A 23,377-nucleotide genomic window follows, 5' to 3' on the forward strand; every position below is an offset into this window, starting at 1 on the left:
GCTTTTGCTGCATCCCACAGATTTTGTATGGTTGTGTTTTCATTGTTTTTTGTCTCAAGATATTTTAAAATGTCCTCCTTGACTTCATCGTTGACCCATTGTTTTTTTAGTAGCATATTGTTTAGTCTCCATGTAATTGTTTTTTCTTCTCTTTTTTTCCTGTGACTGATTTCTGGTTTCCTGCCATTGTGGTCAGAAGAGATGCCTGAGATAACTTCTATATCCTTAAATTTGTTGAGGCTTGTTTTGTGTCCTTTTATGTGGTCAGTCCTAGAGAATGTTCCATATGCACTTGAAAAGAATGTGTATTCTGTGCTTTTTTTGGATGTAATATCCTGATATATCCATTAAGTATGTTTTATTGTATCATTTAGGATATGTGCTGTCTTATTGACTTTTTGTCTAGAAGATCTGTCCATTGACGTGAATGGGGTGTTAAAGTCTTCTACCATTTTTGTATTCTTGTCTTTTTTTCCACTTATGTCTGTTACTATTTGTTTTACACATTTAGGAGTTCAGATATTAAGTGCATATTTGTTGACAAGTGTAAGATCCTCTCCTTGTATTGATCCTTTTATCATTATATACTGCCCTTCTTTATAGTCTGTGCTTTAGAGTCTATTTTGTCTGATACAAGTATTGTGACCCCCACTTTCTTTTAATTTCTGTTTTCAAAAAATACCTTTTTGTACCCCCTCACTTTCAATCTCTGTGTGTCCTTTGCCCTGAAGTGGGTCTCTTGTAGGCAGCATATTGTAGCGCTTATTTTTTTATCCAGTCTGTCAGTCTGTATTTTTTGACTGGAGCATTTAGTCCATCGACATTTGAATTAATAGATATGTATTTATTGCCATTTAAATCTTGTTTTCCTGTTGATTTTATATTTCTTGCTTATCCCTTTGTTTGTTTGTTTTTCCTTTTGTGGATTGTTGATTTTCTTTTGTATTACACTTACGTTCTCTTCCTTTTAGTTTTTGTGACTCTATTGCATGCTTTTGATTTGTGGTTACCCTTTTTTTCAAGTATATTAACTCTATCCTGTATTTACTTGCCTTAGACTGATAGTCTTACAGGCTTAAACACATTCTAAGAAATGAAAAAAATCAACATTTCTAACTCTCCTCCCCCACATTTTATGATTTTGATGACCTTTTTTACATCTTCATGGTCATCCTTTTGCTGTTAATTGTGGTTATCATTGCTTCCACAGAAATTTTTTTCTTTTTTAAATCTGTGTACTGTCTTATTTAGGTGATTTGCTTTCCAATTGTGATTTTCTCTTTCCTGTATATTCTTTTTTTAAAAAAATATTTATTTACTTATTTATTTGGCTGCACTGGGACTTAGTTGCAGCATATGGGATCTAGTTCCCTGGCCAGGGATTGAACCCAGGTTCCCTGCTTTGGGAGCATGGAGTCTTAGCAACTGGACCACCAGGGAAGTCCCATCTTTCCTGTATATTCTTACTTCTTTTCTATTTAGAGGAGACTTATTAATATTTCCTTTGGAGTAAGTTTAGTGTTGCTATATTCTTTTAGTTTTTGCTTATCTGAGAAATTTTTTCTTTCTTCTTCTATTCTAAATGATAATATGTTGGGTAGATTGCAGATTTTTTTTCCCTTCAGGACTTTGCATGCATCTTGCCTCTCCCTTCTGATCTGCAATATTTCTGTAGAAAAATCAAGTGATAGCTTTATGGGGATTCCCTTGTAATTAATTCTATGCTTTTCTCTTACTGCCTTTAGAATCGTCTCTTTAACTTTTTCCATTTTTATTATATCTTTGTATAAGTATGTTTGGGTTTACCTTGTTTGGGACCCTCTGTGCTTCCTATACCTGGATATGTTTCTGTCTTTTGGTTTGCAAGTTTTTAGCCATAATTTCTTCAAGTACATTTTTAATCCCCTTTTTTCTTTCTTCCCCTTCTAGAATCCCAATTATGTATCAGTTGGCATGTCTTATTTTATCTCATAGTTGCTTTATATTGCTTTCATTTTTTTTAAATTTTGCTTTCTGTCTGCTATCCTTATTGGGTGATTTCCATCATTCTGTCTTCTAGCTCATTTATTTCTTATTCTGCACTGTTTATTCTGCTATTCATTGCCTTTAATTCACTTTCATCTCAGCAAATGAGCTTTTTTTTTTTTGGTTCCTCTTTATAGTTTCTAGTTCCTATTTACAGTACTCTGAATTTCTGTCATTCATGCTTTTGAACTGTGGTGTTGGAGAAGACTCTTGAGAGTCCCTTGGACTGCAAGGAGATCCAACTAGTCCATCCTAAAGGAGATCAGTCCTGGGTGTTCATTGGAAGGACTGATGCTGAAGCTGAAACTCCAATACTTTGGCCACCTCATATGAAGAGTTGACTCATTGGAAAAGACCCTGATGCTGGGAGGGATTGGGGGCAGGAGGAGAAGGGGACAACAGAGGATGAGATGGCTGGATGGCATCACTGACTTGATGGCATGAGTTTGAGTGAACTCCGGGAGTTGGTGATGGACAGGGAGGCCTGGCGTGCTGTGATTCATGGGGTCGCAAGGAGTCAGACACGACTGAGCAACTGAACTGAACTGAACTGAATTTCTGTCAGTAGCCTTTCTTAATTCATTCAGTATCTCCTTTTTGAAGCCAATGTCTATTAGACTCAAGAGGTCTGTTTCATTGTTTGTTCTTTCAGGTGAATTATCTTGGTCTTAACTGGAAATGTTTCTTCTGCTTTTTCATTTTGCTTATATTTCTCTTTGTGAGTTTAGGAGAAACAATTATCTACTGTGGTCTTAGAGGGCCATTTATATGTGGGAACATCCCTGTGTAGCTTGTGTGGGTTTAATATTTTTGGTGCAAGGGTTGTTTTTAGTAGGGATGCCTGTTGCCTCTTTCCTCAGTGTGTGCTGGCCGTTATCTCCTTGATGGGGATGTGCAGATGTAGCATTTGGTGGCTGGTCATGGGGTTCTCTGTGGCAGTGTGGCTCATACATGCCCCTGGAGCACGCCATGGGAGCAGAGGGAGCCTGCGACCACTTCTGAGCCTTAGAGGTGAAAGCAGTGGCTTGAGACAGCTCCTAAAGCCTGGGGCAAGGTGTTGGGGAGGATAGTAGAGGCATGTGACTGCGCCTGAAGTCTAGGGGTGGAGGGGAGCAATAATGGCAGCTCACACACACCCCTGGAGCTCCTGTAGGTAATGTCCTGCCACCTGAGAGCTCATGTAGGGAAAAAGGCTATAATGGTGAGTTTTGCCCTTGCTCCTGTACACTGCCCATACAGTGGCACCTGGTCTCTAAGGATGCCCAGGCCTCCTCTGCATAAACCCTCAGATGGGGTCACACCAAACTCTAGCCCCTTTGCTCATAGCCCACTCCAGTCCCCTCCCCAGGTCCAATCTCCAAAGTCCAAGCTTCTGCGCTCAGCCCCTATCCACACTGGTGACCACGTGTCTCAGACTGGGGAGTACAGAGTGATGGTACTGACCGTATGTACAGGTTTCTTTCCATTCTAGCTGCTTCAAACCAGTTGCTGTGTTCTCCTCCGAGGCTCCAAAGCTTCCCCTCTGTCCCAGCTGACTTCCCTGCTGGTGAGGGGACTTCCCAGGTGCAGGAAACTTCCCCCTTTAATAGCTTCCTCCGAGGGGCACAGGTCCAGTTCTACTTCCTTCCTCAGTTTTTTTTTTTTTTTTTTCTTTTTTGTCCCTCCCAGTTCCATGAGACTGTCTTGCTCTTTCAGAGGCTGAGAGTCTTCTGCCAACATTTGGTAGATATTCTATGAGAATCATTCCACATGTAGATGTATTTTTGATGTACGTGGGAGGAGGTGAGCTTCATGTTACTATTCCGTCTCTGATCACCTCTGACTTTTTGCCTTTTTTTTTTTTTTTTTTGGGGGGGGGGGTAGTTGCTTTTCAAAGTTTTTAGAGTGAAATATTTTATATCCAGGAATAAAAGTTATTTAAAACAAAAAAGCTGGAGTGGTCTAGTGGGAACACTCAGGAGATGGACAACTTTAGGAGCAGGTGAGCTGTCTGTCCTTGGAGATGGACAAGCAGAGATGGTGTCCATCTGTCATGGACATGGTTCCAGGACTTCCTGAACAGGCAAGTGGACGGGGGCTGTGTTCTTTGGTGAACTGTACCAGGCCTGCCCCACAGGTCCCTGAGCCTGTGGGATAAGGCAGTAATCCAATGCACTGCTCCTGTCCTCACACTTGACAATGCCTGAGAATCAGTGATTCCCCTGAGAATCACTGGGGCGCTCATTCCAACTCTGACTCTGATTCAGGAGGTGGGCCCAAGACTGCATTTTTAATGAGCTCCAAGTGCTGCTAAAGCTTCTGGTCCAAGGCCCTGGAGCACTTTCCCCCTGGATTTGCTCTAGAGGAGTGCCCAGGTATTACAGAGCAAACAGATGATGCCAGGGGTCACGGGAAAGGTAAACAGGGCTGTGAGGATGAGTGACCTGAGCTGAGTGGCGTTTCTGAAAGGCCTCTTCAGAGATATAAAAAGATGAGAGTCTGAGTTGCTAAGTTTGAGAACAGGTCACTTCCCACTTTGGCTTTATGGAGAGAGCTCAGTGTTGGAGTACAGCCAGCCAGGATTTGAATCTCAGCTCTGCAGCTCATTTAGATGTGTGTCTTTGGGCAGCTTCTCTTGCCTCCTTCTGCTTCAGTTTCTTCATCTGAGGATGGAAATGCCTGCTGGATAAGGCCATGATCAGGATGAAGTAGGATAACATGTCAGGTACCTGGTATTCAGTGGGTCTTTAATGAACACTGGCTTTTCCCAACACCATACACTCGTCTCTTCTTGCAGGTGGATGAGATTTACCACGATGAGTCCCTGGGGGTCCACATAAACATCGCCCTTGTCCGCTTGATCATGGTTGGCTACCGACAGGTAAACCTCTTTGTCAGCAGGCAGGATTGGGAGGGAGATGGGGTGTGAGGCAATAGCATCAGACAAGCTAGGGTGTTGGGAAGGGGGAGCAGTGTCTAGGAAACATTTTATTTCCAGAATCGGAGCCCAGAGACCATGAGATCTCAGTGGCAGAGGCATCTGGGGTTGATAAGTGGGACTTACAATTTTCCTCCAGTCAGATAAATGGACAATCCTTGGTCCCTATACCTGGAGGTCCCACTCCTTGAATCAATGGGGAAATTGGGGCTTAGAGAGGCAACAGTGACCAAGATAAGTCCTGTGAGGGTTGGGCCCCAGGCTCTGTTGCTTGTTCTCCCCTATGTGGGAGTGAAAACAGAGTTTTCCTCTAGAGGATACTGTGAAAATTAAGTGACAATGAATGTAGAGAGGAAAGGCTCAGAACAGCACTTGACTGTCGAGGGGTTAGAGATCATCAGTTCTCAGCAGATAGGGGTCCTGACATGGGGCTTGGCATAGGAACATTCCTGAAGCAGGGTGGGCAGCCAGAATCAGTGACCCTGGGGAAGGCACTGCTCTCGCTTGGGCCTTGGTGTCCCCTGCTGATGGGAGACTCGTTGTGGTCTGTGGGATCTGACCAACCACCCTGCTCTCTGGGCCCACAGTCACTGAGCCTGATTGAGCATGGGAACCCCTCTCGCAGCCTGGAGCAGGTGTGTCGCTGGGCCCACTCTCAGCAGCGCCAGGACCCTGGCCACGCAGAGCACCATGATCACGTCGTCTTCCTCACTCGGCAGGACTTCGGACCCTCAGGTATGCAAGGTACTGTATTTGCCATGGCCAGGTGTGTGCAGCTGCAGGGCAGGGGCTGAGGCTCTCTGGGGCCACCCTAGGAGGACTGGAGAAATTTTTTTCAACAAAAAGATCCTTGGGACTTTGGAGCAGAACCTGGCTGGACAGGTGGGCAAGCTTTGCAGTGGTATCTTAGGGACCAGGGAGAGTGAAGGGTCCTGCTCTGGTCTCTGCTGCTTTGGTTGAAACTGCAGTTGGCTGGGCATCAGGCTCTGGCCCTGTGCTCACTGTCCTGGGACCTGGCTGCTCGAGGGTCTCAGTGACCTTCAAGGTGCTCCTGCCCACAATGTATCCTTCTGTCTTCAGAAGCTGGCCATGGGGAACCTGCAACAGGGCCAGTGTGGACTTCTGGAAGGAAGGCCCTGCCCTCTCTGCTGATCCATGACTCTGCAGCCCAGTGAGCTGAGCTCACTCATCCCCAGAACTCTCCCCACTGTGGAGGGGAGGAAATAGTAGTATATTTGCATCCTCTGTTCCCAGGCTGCTAAAAGGCCCGAGGGATGCATGCAGTGTCTGTGATAGAGGCTAGTTGAGTGCCCTGTGCAAACTCAGGAAGCTTGGATCACCTCCCCCTGCCCCTAGCTTTTCGTAAGGGGAAACCAAGGCCCAGAGTGGCAACAAGGTTTGCCCAGGCCCCACTGCAGAGAGGAGACAGAGCTGAAACTCAGACTGGATCTCCAGGTACCAAGTTGAAGGCTTCTTCGTGTTTTCTGGTCTGGTGCTAGAGGAGGGTCAGCCTGTACCCAAAAGATCTGCTTGTCTGAATCCCTGAAATCCCCAAGGCGAGCTTGTACACACACAGGTTGACACACACATGTACAGACAAATGAGTACTCCTGCCCAGACACATGTGCACACAGACACCCACACACATGTGTGCTCGCATGTGCTGTTGAACACATCCAGACCTCCAGGACAGGCAGGACCCCAGAAACCTCTATACCCCCAGGACCATCTCAGGAAAGGGTTTTGGCAGTTCTGAAGACAGAGAATAGCTGTCTGGTCCTGGCTGGCCGAAAGCCCTGGGTAGGGAGCGTTCTCTGCCATCGCCCCCTCTTCAGAGGTCTTCCCCAGCCCAGGCTGCCCTCCCAGCCAATTACAGGCCCTGGGGAGGCGGGGATGCAGCCCGCTAGATCACAGGCCTCTCACACAAAGCCACTCAGCCAGTGCTGGCCTCACCGTGGCTACCGTGTGCTGACCCCCTGCACTGCCCGTGTCTCCTGAGGCCTACACAGTCGTGTCTTCACTCTGCCCATGTCCTCCCCTCCACGTGTCCACCCCCACCTCCCCAGAGTCTCTCACCTCTCCCCCAGCCCCAGCTCTAGGCCCCTCATAAGTCATGCCCTGGTCCCCTCAACCCCTTCCATTAGACCCATTCCCTCGATGCCACCCAGTCATGCCCACACATCCCTCTGAGCTCCTGGAACTCCAGCCCTCCAGGCCCACCTCTAAGTAACCTCCTGACCCTGGTCTGCCTGCGAAACTGTCTGCCCCTCACGGGTGTGGATGTGCTATAGGATGGGGGTGCGGACTGGCACCTGATTCCTCTATTCTTCCCATAGTGTCTAACGCTGCCAGCGGTCACACTGCACAGATGTGTGGAGCTTGTCAACTGACCGACTGGCTGGCTGGAAGGCTGCAGCTTGGAAGCTGGGTGTGTGCAGGCTTGGGCACGCTGCCTTGTTTAGAGGAGGGGCTGAAGCCGCAGGGAGCCGCAGGCCAGGAGGGAAGGATGTGCGGGCAGCTTGGCCTAGGTGCCACACTGCAGCTGCATACATACAGGGCGGGACATTGCAAGAATCCTTTTTCCTCCCGGGACCCTCTGGCAGTGACCCGATCCAGACGTGCCTGTGGTAGCTGGCTTAGCACAGACCTCGTTGCGTCCTGCCTCATCTGCCTGTGACCTCTCTCTGCCCTCTCTCCCCGTCCCCTGCAGGGTATGCGCCTGTCACTGGCATGTGCCACCCCCTGAGAAGCTGTGCCCTCAACCATGAAGACGGCTTCTCCTCGGCCTTTGTGGTGGCCCACGAGACTGGCCACGTGTAAGTGGCCCCGAGGGGGTGGGCTGTGCCTTAAGCCCCAAGGAGGTCTGTGGGTATGGGAGGTTTTGTCCCAGTTCTGAGTCCTATCCCAGGCTCCCGGGAGATGCCAGAGAAGCTGCCCCGAGTGGGAGGGAGCCCCGGGACCCAGAGAGCAATTCTGGGTCTGCCTTGGGCCCAGCTCCCAAATCCCAGGGCTGTGGGAGACCAGACGTGGCCCTGCCTTTGGCAGCTCAGTGACAGTGTCCCCTCAGAGGCAGCACTGTGCTCTCTGGGTGGCCTCTGTCCAGTCACCCCTCGAGGCCCTCCCTGCTGCTCGCATGTGGAGTGCTGGCCAGAGTCCATCTTAAACAGGTGCATGGAGATCCAGGACTCGGGCCAGGCTGGTGGCTGGCTTACGTGATCCTCGGACCTGGGTTTGGTTTAGACTGTATTCATTCATTCAGTCAACCACTATTTCTTGAACACCTGTTGTGTGCCAGGCCCTGTTCTACAAATAGGGCTTCCGTGGAGAACGGGACACAAAAGCATGCAAGACGCTATGTGCTGGGAGAAAACAAATAATCCACCATCCAGTGTCCAGCGGTGAGGCACACTGGCACAGTTGCGCCTCCTGGCCTTGCGTGTCCACAAGGCAGAGCTAAGGGACACGCCCCCAGCTTGCCTGTCCCCAGCCAAGGCGTAGAGTGAGGGCCATTTTTTTGCAGCTGGAAGGACATGGGAAGGAGTGGGCCAGCTGCGAGGGCGAGCCTGCCACCCACGGTCAGCTGTGCCCCTCTCCACATCTGCCTGCCCCCACGGTTTCACCCCAGCCCTGCCCTTCGCTGAGCGGGTGGCACCTCCTCTCTGGGGCCTGCGTTTCCTCAGCTGCAACACAGAGGCTGACACGGGGGTAATCTCCGAGGGCCCTTCCTGCCCTGGCGGCCAATACTTCCACATATTCTAGAGCCCGGAGTTTGTCTTCCTGTATGTGGGGGGCACTCTTCACTCACAGAGCCGCAGCCTACAGAGAGACAAGGTCAAGCTTAGAGGCCCACATGTCTGTCTAGTGGTCAAGGCCAGATGCAGATGTCTGGGAATGTGTAAGAATTTAGAACCTTTGGGCTTCGGTGTTACATAGTAACTATAAAGGGCTTCCCAGATGGTGCTAGTGGGAAAGAACACGCCTGCCAATGCAGGAGATGTAAGCGAAGCAGGTTTGATTCCTGGGTTGGAAGATCCCCTGGAGGAAGGCACAGCAACCCACTCCAGTATTCTTGCCTGGAGCATCCTATGGGCAGAAGAGCCTGGCGGGCTTCAGTCCATGGAGTTGTATAGAATCAGACATGACTGATGCGACTTAGCATGCACACTAACTATAAAGAGCAAACTTTTACATTTAAACTACCATTATGGCAGGTGGGTACCACACACATAGCTCTGTAAGGCCAGGTCTAGAAGAAGCTAAGGAGGCTGGTACACCGGGAGGGCGCTGTAAGCCAAGTCATACTGAACAGAATGAAACTGGTCCTTGCGCACGAGGCCTCAGGTTTGGAGGGAAGACAGTGCATGGTGTGCAAGTTGTTAACCATGGTGCAGGTGGCCCTGCTGTGGGCAGACAGACCCTGGGCAGGGGGGCCAGGAAGGGTGTCCTGGGGCCAGAGTGGGGCTTAAGCTGGTTTCAGACACCGTGAGGATGTTAGGGAGGGTTTGAGGAGGGGGCTGGAGGGCAGAATGAGCTCAGCCTGATTGAGGGGCAATGTGGGGCCTCAGCTTCCATCCAGTGGGGTGGCTCTCCCCACTGCACAGTGGGGAAACTGATGCCAAAAGGCACAGTCTGAAGCCTGGTGAGGGCAGAGTCTCCAGCCCACCTGCTCGTCTTCCCAGGGGTGGGCTCCCTGGGTGTGACTCAGGACTGCCCTCTCTGCTCCCCCACCTCCAGGCTCGGCATGGAGCACGATGGTCAGGCGAACGGCTGTGCGGATGAGACCAGCCTGGGCAGTGTCATGGCGCCCCTGGTGCAGGCCGCCTTCCACCGCTTCCACTGGTCTCGCTGCAGCAAGCTGGAGCTCAGCCGCTACCTCCCGTAGGTCACCTCCGCCCTCCGCCCTCTGCCTCCCCCATCATCTCCCCTCAGAGCACCATCCCACTCGGGACACACGCTCCAGTCTGGCTTTGCCGGTCAGTTCCTGGGCCTCCAGGAGTGTGGAGGCCCAGGACGAGTGTTGGATTCTAGAGCTCAAGGCCAAGGATGGATGCAGAGTGGATTTGGGTGGGGTAGGTGCCGGCAGAGATACTGTCACTAACCTCTGCAGGGCCGGGGCCCAGCGTACATCCTGCACAGTGGGCTGATTTGTCTTCCTCTCTCAGGGCAGTGAGCCCTCAAACTGTCTGGGAGCCAGCCCTTATTCTGGGCCATGGCGTGAACTCTGTAATGTGGGTGAATGGGCCCTATAAGCAAGCCACGAGCTGCGTGCCTAAGGCTGGTCCTGGTGGCCTTGCCTTGGAGCCCAGACATGGTCATGAGTGGAAGCAGGGGCACCTGTGGGGTGGTCCATTTTCCGAAGCAACCAACACAGAGCAGCAGGCGCGTCCCTGCAGGCCTTCCTAGCTTGGTTCCCGCCCCCTCCTCTGGGAAGGGAGGGATGGGGCCTTCCTGCCCCGCCCGGCTCACTCCCTGCCTCTGCCGGCAGCTCCTATGACTGTCTCCTTGACGACCCCTTTGCGCCTGCCTGGCCCCAGCCCCCCGAGCTGCCTGGCATTGACTACTCAATGGATGAGCAGTGTCGCTTCGACTTTGGCACCGGGTACCACACCTGCTCGGCGGTGAGTTCCCATGGCCTCTGCCAGCCGGAATGCCAGGCCAGCCTCCTGGATCCCAGGCTGGTCATTCATGGAGCCACCATAGGGGACTACAGGATGACCAGGGTCTAGGCCCTGCCACCTTCTGCTATGTCCCCACTGCACCCAGTCCCATGGAGGGGTGGGGAGACAGTGTGTGTGGGGGCTGGAAAATGCCTGGAAGGATGGGGACAGAGTGGAACACAGAGGGTGGGGCACCAATGGGGTCCTGACGGGCCAGGCTGGTCACTGGGGGTTTATCTGCCAGGTGGCCCATGTGTCAGATCAGGTACTAGCTCTGGGCTGGTAGAGAAATAGTTTCTACCCTCTGCTGTCTGGATGTTTGGCAGGATGTTTGGCTTAGACTTCCCACCCTGGTGAAGTTCTCCTGTGTCCCACGTAATCTCTCTCCAGGGGGTCAGTTGCATGCTCCCTCCATCCTCTGCCCTGTGCCTGAGATGATAGATACAAGGGAGCAGAAGACTGTCCTCCCCTGCAGGACAAGGCAGGGAAAGCCTGGAGCCTGGCAATCAGCTGAGCCCCCCAGGGGAGAATCAAACAGCCACTGAGCAAGGCCCAGGCAGAGGCTCAGAGAAGGGGACATCCCAGGACAAGGGGGATGTCCAAAGGGGTGAGGCCTTGGTGCCTAGAGTACGTCATACCTCCCACATCCAAGAACGTAGCCCCCTCCTCATCTCTGCAGGACCTGAAGGCCCTGTGTGTGGCAATCTTGTGCATGGCCCAGGCAACACTGGAACACCTGGTCTCTGCTTTGAGGATGGAGAAGCAGCTGGGAAATGGGATTTCAATGCCCAGAGGCTGTGTGTGTGTAGGACATGAGTTTGGCTGGCAGGGGATGATAGAGAAAAGGAGATTGAGGCTTCCCTAGACAATGTGAAATATAAGGTTACCAGCCTTATATGAGGAAATGGCAACCCCCTCCAGTATTCCTGCCTGGGAAATCCCGTGGACAAAGGAGTCTGGCAGGCTATATAGTCCATGGGATTGCAAGAATTGGTCATGACTTAGGGACTAAACCACCACCCCAACCTTATATAAGAGGGAGATGGGAGTCCTGACCTTTTCTGGGTGCTGCAGAGTCTGGGCTAGACTGGCAGCTCCCTCCAAGCCCCCGACAGGCACAGAGCTTAGGGGGCATCAGCAGACCCAGCCTCATCACAGCCTCAAACCCTGGTCCCTGCTCAGCGACAGAGTGGCCTCTGCAAGACAAGAATGGAGGCCTTGGAGGGGAGAGCAGAGGCGTGTGGGCTGTGGCTGGCACCTTCTTCTCGGTGGGGTTGCTGGAGGCCACTGGCACTTGGGGTGGAGTTGAGCTGGTGGACGTGTGGGGCTCTGGCTGGATGGGCCCCTCCTGCCTCCCTGGCAGTGTTTGGCCCAGCACCCACCCACACCCTGCCCCCTCTCTGTCACTGTTGGTTCCCCTGGACAACTTGCCAGAGCTGGAGGCCCAGTCCAGCCCGGTGACCCCGTCCCCCTTGCCGCACAGTTCAGGACCTTCGAGGCCTGCAGGCAGCTGTGGTGCAGCCACCCCGACAACCCGTACTTCTGCAAGACCAAGAAGGGGCCCCCGCTGGACGGGACTGAGTGCGCGCCAGGCAAGGTAGCTGTGGGCTGGGGCTGCAGGCGGAGCGCCTTCCTGGGTGCCAGCCCCCAGGGGGACCTGCCCTCTGCCCAGTGTGGATGTGAGTGCATGGTGGCCAGGGCAGGGTGGGAGTGTGGGACAAGAGTGAGCCTTGCGTGCAGGCAGATGGGTGTGGAGTCCTCCTCTCCACTGCCCCTCTCCTCCCTGGGACCACAGTCTTTGGCTTCTACAGAGAGCAGGTTTGGCCTTGTCTCATAGTGCATCAGCGGGCACGTTTACTCCCATTTTACAGATGAGGAGACTGAAGCTGAGGCTGGTTAGGGAACTTGTGGAGGTCAAACAGAGGGTGATTAGCGGGGGGCGGGTGGGGGGGCTTGTTCAGGGGTCCCCGGGTCTGAGAGTCTTGAGCTGAGTTCTGAAACCCCACCTCTGCTCTATCGCTGGCCCTGCCTCTCCCCGCAGCTCTCTGTGGTGACCTTGGGCCATCCTCTGACCAAGCACGTCCCTCTCCTCGGCTTCTTGTGAAGTTAGGAGTCCTGTCAAAGCAAATGAGGGCTCTGGGAAGAAGCAGGGTGCTGCCCCCACCAGCCTGTCCTCTGCCCTTCACCCTCGGCCCTCAGCAGACTCACATCTGTAAATGGTCTGTCCCTTCACAGATGGGTGGAGCTTCTTTTAAAAATCTCTATCCCTACAGAGTCTGACTCAGTCTGGGGGTGAAGCTGAGACATCCGGAGTTTTAAAAGTTCCCCTAGTGACTCTGAGGCTGAGAAACACTGAGTTCTCTCTTGCAAATGGCCTGGACGGCTTTACTGTATTTCTTACCTATGGCCCTACAAGAGGAAGGAAGGGAGTTAACCTGGGCTGAGCTCTCCTTTGCGCCTGGCCTTGTGCTGAGGCCTTTGTGAGTGTGGTTGCCTTCAGTTCTGAGAACAGTCCCATTTACCAGGCAAGTACACTGAGGTTCAGCAAGGTTAAGCTCTGCCAAAGCCACACGCAGCTAGTAATGGCCAAGCCAGGATTCAAACCCAGGCTTCTTGGACTTGAGGCATACACCCTCCACTGTGTGGCTGGACCTCCCGGGTAGCTGGCTTCCCTCCTATGAACATACCTGCTTGGAGTCCCAGATGGTGATTTCGAGGTCCAGAGCCAAGATCAACTCTAGATTGTGTGGGAAGATTATGTCTTCTCTCCCTTATCAGCTCTTTGTGCCTCTGGGGGTGGTAAACCAAATAATTGCAGCTCCTGTCATCAATATTATATCACCTGCTGTTATTGGAGGGCTGTGTGTGAGTGCTCACGACAGCCCTGTGGGTGAGTGCTGTTATCCCCATTGTCCAGCTGTGGAGTGGGCTCTGGAAGGGATATTCTTTGCTGAGGGTCATTCAGCTCACAGTAGGCACTGGATTCCGTGTGACCCCGAGGCTGGTGCTCTTAGCATTCCTTTCTCTGGGCTCACCCACAGTACCCAGTTGGTTACTTTCTATGGCGGTGGCTCCAGGGTGACCTCACACCCTCTGCTCCATCCCAGTGGTGCTTCAAAGGTCACTGCATCTGGAAGTCGCCGGAGCAGACTTATGGCCAGGACGGAGGCTGGAGCTCCTGGACCAAGTTCGGGTCGTGTTCACGGTCCTGTGGGGGCGGGGTTCGATCCCGTAGCCGGACCTGTGACAATCCCCCGTGAGTGCACTTGGCTGAGGTGGGCAGGGCAGGGGCCTGAGGGGCTTGGAGGGGGAGGCACTGGGGGGCAGGGCCCAAGAAAGAAGGTCCCCTGCAGGTGGCTACATATTCCAGTGGATGAGGACCCAAAATTGTTGCGGGCACCAAATCACTTCCACCTCGGTCAGACATCTCCCGTTGGGTCTGACATCTGAGAACGGGTCTGAGCCGGTGATTCTTAATATCTCATGTGTAGAGAGTCTGGGTGGGCCCAAGGCTTGGTCAGTTTAACAAGCCCTTCTGTGACCCTGATCTTCCAGCTAAACTTTGAAAAAACACTGTTCACTAGCCATGTTTTAGGAGAATAAATTCCCCAAGTCTGTTTCCTACTACATGAAGCAAAACTTGCTTCACTTTTTCTTATCTCTTTCTAAAGTCAAATCCTCTCCTTACCTCCCCGCCCCCACCATTTTTTCAGCATTCTGGGGGAGCAATCTATTTCTCCCTTTTATCCTCTCCATGAGGTTCCCCTCCCTTGGTTTGGTACCTCAGAGCACCAGCTCTTTATGGCCTCTATCTCCCAAGCTGATGCAGCCTGCTTAGAACAGCTTCATGGGAGCTGAGGGCTGGCCCAGTCTGGCCCTGTGGGTCTGCTGGTCCCTGGAACCAGGGATGCAGAACCTCTGTGGGGCAGGGCCAGCCTAGCCCTCACAGCAATGAGAGATGTGATGGGGACCTCAGAACGGCAGGGTCCTAGGATCACAGAGGCTCAGTGGTGGTCATCTTCTCTCCAGCATCTTCAGGAGTAGTCCTTCCTACTCTGCTGTGTGTATACCTCCAGGGATGGAACTCTCAGTGCCTCCCAGAGCAGCCTGTTCCCATGTCAGATGGCTGTACTGACCCTTTACAAGTAGGAGCCAAAGAGAACAGCCTTGTAACTTCAGCCTGTTGGGGGTATGAAAGCTGGGTTAGAGAAAGGGCCAGCGGTGCCCACTCTGGATAAACCACCTCCCGGTCATGGCACATAGTTATTCCCTTGATCGAAGCTCCTGTTTATTGAACTGCTCTGAAATAACCATTTTTATTTTATGAGGCTTAAATGAAGTATTATGTGTACTCTCCCCAGCACAGTTTAAGCGCTAATGAAGGACGGCCTCTGTTCTAATTACTCCGGGGTATGGACCGCTTTCTCTGTGCCAGGTGGGGTGCTCAGCACTCCTGTGCATAAGCCCATATAACCCCCCAGCACCTCTGTACAGAGTTCCAGGAGCCCCATTCACTTGAATACTTTGTACCCGTAATCTTACCAAATCCTTTTAATTTAATGGGGACGAGAGTACAGATTGCTTAAGGATACCTTTTTAAAATTTATTCTTCACAGACACACAAGGAGGTAGATAAAATAAGAGGTGTTATGGTCCCTCCTTGAAAGGGGAAATGAAGGCATAGCGGGACTTGAGTGTAGATTCAGCTAGATCTTTTGACTCCAAACCCAAGTCTCTTTTACCTCTCCTTAGTTTATGGTGATATTAAATGGAAGTGGATGCAAATGAGAGCAGCTGAGTCCTGTGTTGGGGACCTACTGTGTGTCAGGCCTGTGTAGCGGGTGAAAGAATACGCAAAGATGAGTAAGACTGATTTCTCTTCCAGCCCAGCTGGAGTGGTTAGTCTTTCCCTCTTGTCTTCCTCCTCTCCACCCCGTCTCTTGCCCCGTTTCTTTCTTTCATTCTCTCTTCTTCCGATCACAGAAACACTCAAATAGGTGGCATATGCCTGAAGGGACCAAAAGACTCTGAGCTCAGCAGCCCTCACAGTGGGGTTCCCCCCTAACTTCCAAGTTAGTGGGGCCCCTTTTTATGCTCCTCTAAAGGGCTGAGCCACCCAGGTGGCTATGGGAAAACCTGCCACCCGTCCAGCCTTTCCAGCCAGCACAGTCTCTTTATGCCTGTCCCAGCCCAGCTTACGGAGGCCGCATGTGCTCAGGGCCCATGTTCCAGTACCAGATCTGCAACAGCGAGGAGTGTCCAGGGCCCTACGAGGACTTCCGGGCCCAGCAGTGTGCCAAGCGCAGCTCCTACTACGTCCACCAGAACGCCAAGCACAGCTGGATCCCCTATGAGCCGGACGATGGTGAGTGGGGCCCTGCTCCCTCCACCTCCCGCCCCATGGCCTTGGGCCTCTGCTGGGTCCTTATCTTCCCAGACAGGGCCTTCCTTTCCTGGCCCACCAGTGAAGGTGGAGGGACAGTGGCGGCACCCAAAGGGCATTGCAGTTGGCAGGTTTGCCCTATGCCTTTGTGCAGACCTTTGCACTGTATACATTGGGGGTCCACCATCATCACGAAAATCATCCTGGATTTGAATTCTTATGCTGTTTCCTGGCTGATGCGAGGGCAATGTCTTGAGCAGGGGTCACTTGGCCCAGAAGTACCACTGAGGCTGGCGGCAGTGCTGGTGGTGGGGCGGGTGCTTTCAAACATGTCCTGCCGTGTGCGGAAGGCCCAGGTGCAGGCATTCCTCGCTTTGCAACACCAGAGTCCAGAGAAGCTCAGTGCTATTACCGACCATGTTTTTAGGTTTGTACTGATTGTACTACTGTTTCAGGCGTTAATGAAAATGATTGGAAAGTCAGGTCAATGGGACCTATGGGATCCTCCCACTGAGCCCCTCCAAACTGCCCCTGGACACAGGCCGTGGGACTCATGCAGAGGGTCAGAATTTTGGGGCTAAGCCAGTGCCTGTCTGTTTTGGAGCTTTTTTAGTGGTGTCTCTCGTAGTGGCAGAGGATAAGATGGTTAGATAGCATCACTGACTCAACGGGCGTGAATTTGAGCAAACTGAGAAAGAGTGAAGGACAGGGAAGCCTGGTGTGCTGCAGTCCATGGAGTCTCAAAGAATCAGACATGACTTAGTGATTGAACAACAATAACTCTTGGCAGCAGAGAGAAGCCAGTGAAGGGCTGGGACTCACGCCAGCTTAGTGTCTTCAGGCTGGAAGGACCTTCAGCTGTCCTCTGAATCTCCCTTGCTTGGCCAGCCTCTCCATGGTCCTTCCACAACCTGATGCTCACCCCCTACTACCCAGCCCTCAGCCTCAGGCAGTGCTGATCAGAATGGCCTTTGCTTTCCCTAGCCCAGGGCTTCCTTCTCATAGCCCTGGTTTCAAATCACCATTGCAAGACCCTCCGTTCTTCAGCTCTCATTTAGAATTGAGAGTCTTCAAGTTGGAAGGGACCTCAGAGGGCCTGTGTGTTGCCCGCCAGAGCACAGACCCCTCCGGGACATGCTTGCAGGGAGTGTCTCTTCCCTGCTTAGACTCCCCCTAGTCTGGGGAGCTCACCACCTCCATGCCACTGTTGGCTGGCTTTCAGGGCTGCCTGGAAACCCACTTGCTTGAGGTGTACTGGTCAGGGTCTTGCCTTTGGGAGGGTGAAAGCTCCCTACCCCTCGGCCCCTGGCCCAGGTCCCACTGGAAGTATGGCTGCTCCTGTGTGTGAGATCCAAAATGATACTGGATGTTGGGACTCTAGACTCAAGTCCTGAGTTCTGGGACATGATGTCACTGGGCAACAGGGACCTTAGGGTTGAGGAGCCAGGAGCCAGATGGTTCCTGACAAATTTTGCTTTGGAAGCTTTGCAGATCCATCCAGAACCCACACAGGCTGCTGTAACACGGGGTGGAGAAGGGCTGCAAGGTCAATGGGACAGTTGGGACTTAGGGTTTTCCCAGGACTTTTACACAAATTCCAGGAAGTTAGCTAAACCCCAATTTCCCCTTTTCTAAGAAACACAGCAAATGTTTATATGTTCTCCGGAACCTTCTTTTATAGGACATTAATAGCCTAGACAGAGAACATTTGATTGTTAAAACTAGAAAGGACCTCCAGAAAGGACCTCCTTCCTTCCGTCACTGCTGCTCCATTTTGTAAGCCCAAACCCAGACCACTGTTCACAGACATGTTGAGATTCACTATCATATGTGTGACTGGTGATGTGTATATAGAGATCAAAGCAGACTCTGGCCCAAACCAGACAGCCTGGGTTAGAATCCTGGCTCTGCCACTTCCTGGGTGGCTGAGTGGCTGTGAGCAAATTCCTTAACCTCTTTGGTCATTGGTTTCCTCCTCTGTAATGCTAGAACCTACTTCCTGGGGAGTATTGAGAGGTTTAAATTAGCTAATTCACAAAAAGCATTTAAAGTTGTACATCAAGAATGTATAAAGGTTTTTGAAGTCTGGCACATAGTAAGCTTTCATTAAGTGTTGGCTAATTGTTGTTATTGTTTTATCACTTGCTGTTTCTTAACAGCGTGACGTGGCATTTTACTGATGGGGGTAATAAATAAGGAACTGAGGTTCAGAGGTCAGATAAGTTACCCAAAGTCTCATGGCTCCTAAGTGCCATAGCAGGGATTTTATGCCCAGCTCCACACCTGGTTCTCCCTGCATTGCCCAGAGCTGGCCCCTGGGACTTCCTGTTCCGGCCACGTGCTAGTGGCGGCCTAGGCCAGCCCACTTTCTGCGAGCCCAGCCGGCTCAGTGTGTTCCGTTTCCCCACAGACGCCCAGAAGTGTGAACTGATCTGCCAGTCAGAGGACACAGGGGACGTGGTCTTCATGAACCAGGTGGTCCATGATGGGACTCGCTGCAGCTACCGCGACCTGTACAGTGTCTGTGCCCGCGGCGAGTGTGTGGTAGGTGGCTGCCTCTGGACCGCCCGCCCTCTGCCTGCCCCAGGAGACTGGAGGGCTGCAGCACCTCCCCCTCCTTCTGTTCCCTGGGAAGACAGGCATCACCTCACCTTCCCCACCTGTGACACCTCTTGTCCTCAGCATAACTCTGGGATGCTGGAAAAGGGTCACTGCCCAGCCGCATTCAAGGAGAGAGGCATGGCTAGGTTTCAGAGCTGGACTGTGTCACATAGCATGTTTGTGGCAGAGTCCCATCCAGGAATGCCTCTCAGTCTACGGTCCTTTCATGTCTGGGGACTGGAGAGGGGGCCAGGGGCTGCCAACCGCATGTGGCAGTGCGGGTGTGGAAGCCTTCTTTTGCTGACCCCGTCTCTGACTTTAGCCCGTCGGCTGTGACAAGGAAGTGGGGTCCATGAAGGCAGATGACAAGTGTGGGGTCTGTGGCGGGGACAACTCCCACTGCAGGACTGTGAAGGGGACGCTGGGCAAGGCCTCCAAGCAGGCAGGTGAGCAGGTGGGGGTGGCGGATGACCAGGAGCAGTGGGGTTCTGGTCCAACCAGGGCCCTAGAGAATGAGCCATCCCTAGTTGAGCCCTTCCCTGCTGAGCTAGGCCACAGTTCAGGCTGGGAGAGGGGGCCCTGGAGCCTCTGCCCTGACTGTGGTCCCTCACGATCCAGGCGTGCTGTGCCTGTGCTTGGGCTCAGGAGCTCAGAAGCATTTCCTGCTCAGCACTGTGGGTCATAGGAACTCAGCTTGGCCTGGGCCTGTTGCTGGGAGTGAGGGTAAGATAGGTCTAAAGATGAGGCCCAGGCTGGACTAGCAATTTTCCTTTTCATCCTCATCTTTTACCTTGTTTTTTCGTTTGTTGTTTTTTTAACTGAAGTGCTTCCTGCTTTGAACTCCTGGTTCTTTAAGTTCCTTGACTTCTCTCCATACCTCTATTGAAAAGGGCCAGATATTAGTCCTTTACACTTTAGTTTGAATTAGATTCATTTCCCCTTTGGGAGAATTTCAGCTTTGCCTTGTCTCTCCTTGTTGGGGTAAAGTTGATGGTTCTGAGAAAGGTTAGTTTTCAGGCGTTGGACTGGGAGGATCATGGAGACCCCCTAATGCTGGATCTTCATGGCTTGTTTCATCTAAATCCCTACAGTGGCTTTAAGCATGAGAAAAAAGGGGAGAGGGGAACCTCAGGAGAGAAGAGGAGGGTCAAGACAGTGGGAAATAGTAGCAAGTGACACACACACTGAATCCATAGATTTTATAGAGCATTTTAAGCTATGTAAACTGTGATCCTCTCAGCACTTTGTAAAGAAGGGCCCATTCCTATTTACAGATAAGGAGACTAAGTTTCTGGGGTGCCTATGAGGAGTGGGGGTGATGGGAGATGCTGGGCGTGGTGCTCCCAGCTCAGGATGCTCATGATTTTTCTGGAACCTCTTCTGTGGCAGGGGCTCTCAAGCTGGTGCAGATCCCAGCAGGTGCCAGGCACATCCAGATTGAGGAGCTGGAGAAGGTCCCCCACCACATTGGTGAGTACTGGGTGCTAGATGATGGGCAGCCAGCCCCTGGGACCTGCCCTCAGGTGTGGGGGAGCTGGGAGAATGGAAGAGAAGATTCTAATGTAGGGGGCATTTCTTAAATTTGAAAAATGTGAGAGAATGCTTTTTTGTTGATTGATTTTTCATTTGTGTTGAATTGGAAAAAGGCTCCATGCTTCAGATTTCAGAAGGTATGAAAGGGGATCCAGGGGAGATTCCTTCCACCCTCTACCCCAGGAGCACTTTCCTTCCCCAGGGGCAACTGCTATTCATTTCTTGTGCACATAGGTACCTTTTAAAGGTAACCCATTTTCATAGAATGTATTAGTTAATGTTTGCTGTATAATACATCATCCCCGAACTTAGCAGCTTCATGCAGCAAGTGTTTATTAGCATCAGTTCTGTGGATCCCCTGTTTGGGCTGGGCTCAGCTGGGTGCTTCTTCTAACTCATCCTCCTGGAAACTCACTCACCCAAGTGCAGTCAGCTGGTGGGTCTGTAGGGACCTGGTTGGTACTGGCTGTCAGCTGGGGTTACAGGGGTGATAGGGTCATGTCCCCAGCTGGCTAGCCTGGGATTATGCACGTGGCATCTGTTGCATGGTCCTCAGGAGTGGCAAGAGCAGGCAAACCCCGGTGTGCAAGCCCGTTTCAGGTCTCTGCTTGCGTCCTGCTTTCTCATGTCCAAGTGGTCTAAACAAGCCCCATGGCCAAACCCAGACTCAACAGGTAGAAGCAGAGTATCTCCTAATGGGAGATGTGGTACATCACAGTGCAAAGAGGTGAACCAGCAGGAATAGGAGGAATCTGTGGCTGTTTTTGCAGTCTACCAGAGGGACCCTTCAATAATTCTTATAATGATGCTTTAACACATAATCTCTAAGCTGGATGCCTACCCTTTATACATGCAGCAGTTGTACAGCTATAAAACCAGGACATCAAAAATGACAGCCCCCCCAAATCAATCAGTAGAGTTAAAATTAAGCCCATAAGTGTAAGAAGGGGAGATTTTTTGTGTGTTTCTTTACTTCATTCTGTTTCTGCTGAAACTAAAATTGGCATCAAAAAATGAGCATGTGCAGAATAGGCAAATCCATAGAGACAGGAAGTAGGTTGATGGTTGTCAGGGGCTGGAGAGAGGGGGAAAATGGTGAGTGACTACAAATGGGTCTCAGATTTCTTTCGGGGGTGATGAAATGTTCTGGAATTAGATAGTGGTGGCGATTACACAGTCACAGAATCGCACCCTTTAAAAGGCAGAGTTGTATTCAATGTGAATTTTATCTCGATTGAAAGCACATTAGTATGGTTTGGAGCAGGCTCCTGGCAAGCAGGTGGGCAGAAGGCTGCTGCCCACACGCTGGGCAGTGCCGGGTTCCCCACACTTGCCTATGTTCAGACTCCTTACAGAGGGTGCGTGGTTGTGATGGCCCTGGGCCATGGCGTGTCCAGAGCCCCCTCTTACCTACCACAGCCACCAGTCGCACTGCTTGTTACCAGCTCATCATGAACACAAACACAAAATGTAACACCTCTGGGAAAGCTCATATATTACAAAAATGCCAACAGTCGTGTTTGTAGGTTATTATTAAAATAATAGAAAACATTTAAAAAGTCTCCTGGAGAACTTGCACTCCCTGTTCATCTACATTAGCCCAGCTGTAGAAATTCCTCACCTGCTCTGGAGGGCACCTGAGTGGAGTTGAAGTAGGCAGAAGGGGAAACTGAGGCCCTAAGTGGGTTATGGGTGATCTGTGCACCCTCATTCACCTGCAGGATGAGCCAGTCTGGACCCTGGTGTCCGATCTCCCAGCCGCGTGCCCCTGCCAGCTACACCTCTGGCTGTGAGATGGGAGGGCTTTGGCTGGGCCATCTCCCTGCACACCTGCCTGTCTGGCTCTGGGGAATTGTGCCAGCACAGGGGCTGGGGAGGGACAGGGGCAGGAAGAGAAGGTCATTTGCCCTTGAAAGAAGGTGGTTACAAATACTTCTCTTACTGCAGCCCTATGGATGATTCCATACTGTCAGCAGCCCCTTGGGCTGCCTGCCCAGCTCCTTCCATCCATCCCTACCCTGTGCAGATGTCTAGGCTTCCCAGGGAGCCAGCTCGATGGGCTTGTAGGTAGCAGACGGGCTTCTGTGGAGGTTGGGGTAGAGGCTCCTGGCATCCAGGGCAGGTTCAGTATGTGTTTGTGGGGTGAGTCCCTGAGGGTTAGAGCTCTCCAGGAGCTTGGGTGGGAAGGAAGCAGAACTGAAACCTGTCATTGGCACAGATTGCGTGACTATTATGTGTGTGAGATCCACAGCAACCCTGGCAAAAGTGTGCAGAATATACATGTGTGAGTGTGTGCTCATGTGCCCGTGTGTGCACGTGTGTGCTGACAGGGTGTGTGCTCTCTGGAGAAGCCTGGGACAGGTGGCCGCCTTGGCAGTGAAGGCCAAGGCCCTGTCCAAGCACGTCTGGCACTCCTGGAATTTAGGGGCATGGACTCTGAAAGGAAGTGAAGGGAGAGAAGCTGTGCTGGTAGCACCCACTGTATGCGGGGCCGGAAGCTGGCACTCTTCATTTGCTGGAGCCTCATGACAACCTTCTTGTTACCCCATTTTGCAGTTGAGGAAACTGAGGCCCTGAGAGGTTAAGAGAATTGCTGGAAATATGGAGCAGGTCAGTCGTAGGGCCTGGGCTCAGAGCTGGTAGGACTTGGATGGTGGAGAGTCCAGCCCACCACCCCCTGGAAGGTGGGGTGTACAGCCAGGGGCTGGGGGACAGCAGCAGTCGTGAGCTATGGGGACAGACAAGGGCCCTGCCTAAGGTGATGCTTGGCGCTATCCCGGAGGGTCTGGCCATTCTGGAGCTGGGTGAGATGAGGTTGTCGGGGGTAGGGGCATCTCTCCTCCCGCTCACCAAAGAGGCTGGCCCTCCTGAGAGCTGGACCAGCAGCCTCTGCGTGTCTAGGACACACCCCTGCCCATCTGGGAGCCTCTGATTCCCCATCTGGATTAATAACAGCACCAACCTCAGAATGCATGTGAGGATCGCACTTTGGCAGTGAGCAGAGTGACCAGCCTGTGGTTGGTGCCCTGTATCCCTGGCTCTTATGTTATAATTACCCCAGGTGGGGACACCCCAGGGCTCCAGAGCCTTTGGCCTCCCCACCTGGCTGGGGGCTTAGGTCCCAGGGTGCAGCCCTTCTCTGACCCCTGGTGCTTCCAGGGTGAATAAGGCTGTGAACTGGGGCCTTTGCTGGGGTGTCTGCAGCCTACACACCTCCTGCCTCCCAGCCAGTTCCAGTTGTAGGCTGTGAGTTACTCACTG

The 23,377-nt window shown here is 52.1% G+C and overlaps 1 protein-coding gene across 1 annotated transcript in view; it reads left to right on the forward strand.

Annotated features, from left to right (window-relative positions):
* Positions 1 to 23,377, forward strand: part of ADAMTS14 (ADAM metallopeptidase with thrombospondin type 1 motif 14) — a 94,639-nt gene that overhangs the window by 58,081 nt on the left and 13,181 nt on the right. The window contains exons 5-15 of the mRNA XM_055586736.1: positions 4,802 to 4,885; positions 5,530 to 5,677; positions 7,653 to 7,758; positions 9,677 to 9,820; positions 10,428 to 10,560; positions 12,083 to 12,196; positions 13,707 to 13,855; positions 15,789 to 15,964; positions 18,393 to 18,526; positions 18,906 to 19,029; positions 19,973 to 20,053. Coding sequence (XP_055442711.1) covers positions 4,802 to 4,885; positions 5,530 to 5,677; positions 7,653 to 7,758; positions 9,677 to 9,820; positions 10,428 to 10,560; positions 12,083 to 12,196; positions 13,707 to 13,855; positions 15,789 to 15,964; positions 18,393 to 18,526; positions 18,906 to 19,029; positions 19,973 to 20,053 — 1,393 coding nt within the window. The remainder of the gene's footprint in view (positions 1 to 4,801; positions 4,886 to 5,529; positions 5,678 to 7,652; positions 7,759 to 9,676; positions 9,821 to 10,427; positions 10,561 to 12,082; positions 12,197 to 13,706; positions 13,856 to 15,788; positions 15,965 to 18,392; positions 18,527 to 18,905; positions 19,030 to 19,972; positions 20,054 to 23,377) is intronic.

The sequence above is a fragment of the Bubalus kerabau genome, chromosome 1 (genome assembly GCF_029407905.1).
Source record: "Bubalus kerabau isolate K-KA32 ecotype Philippines breed swamp buffalo chromosome 1, PCC_UOA_SB_1v2, whole genome shotgun sequence".
Taxonomy (NCBI): Eukaryota; Metazoa; Chordata; class Mammalia; order Artiodactyla; family Bovidae; genus Bubalus; species Bubalus kerabau.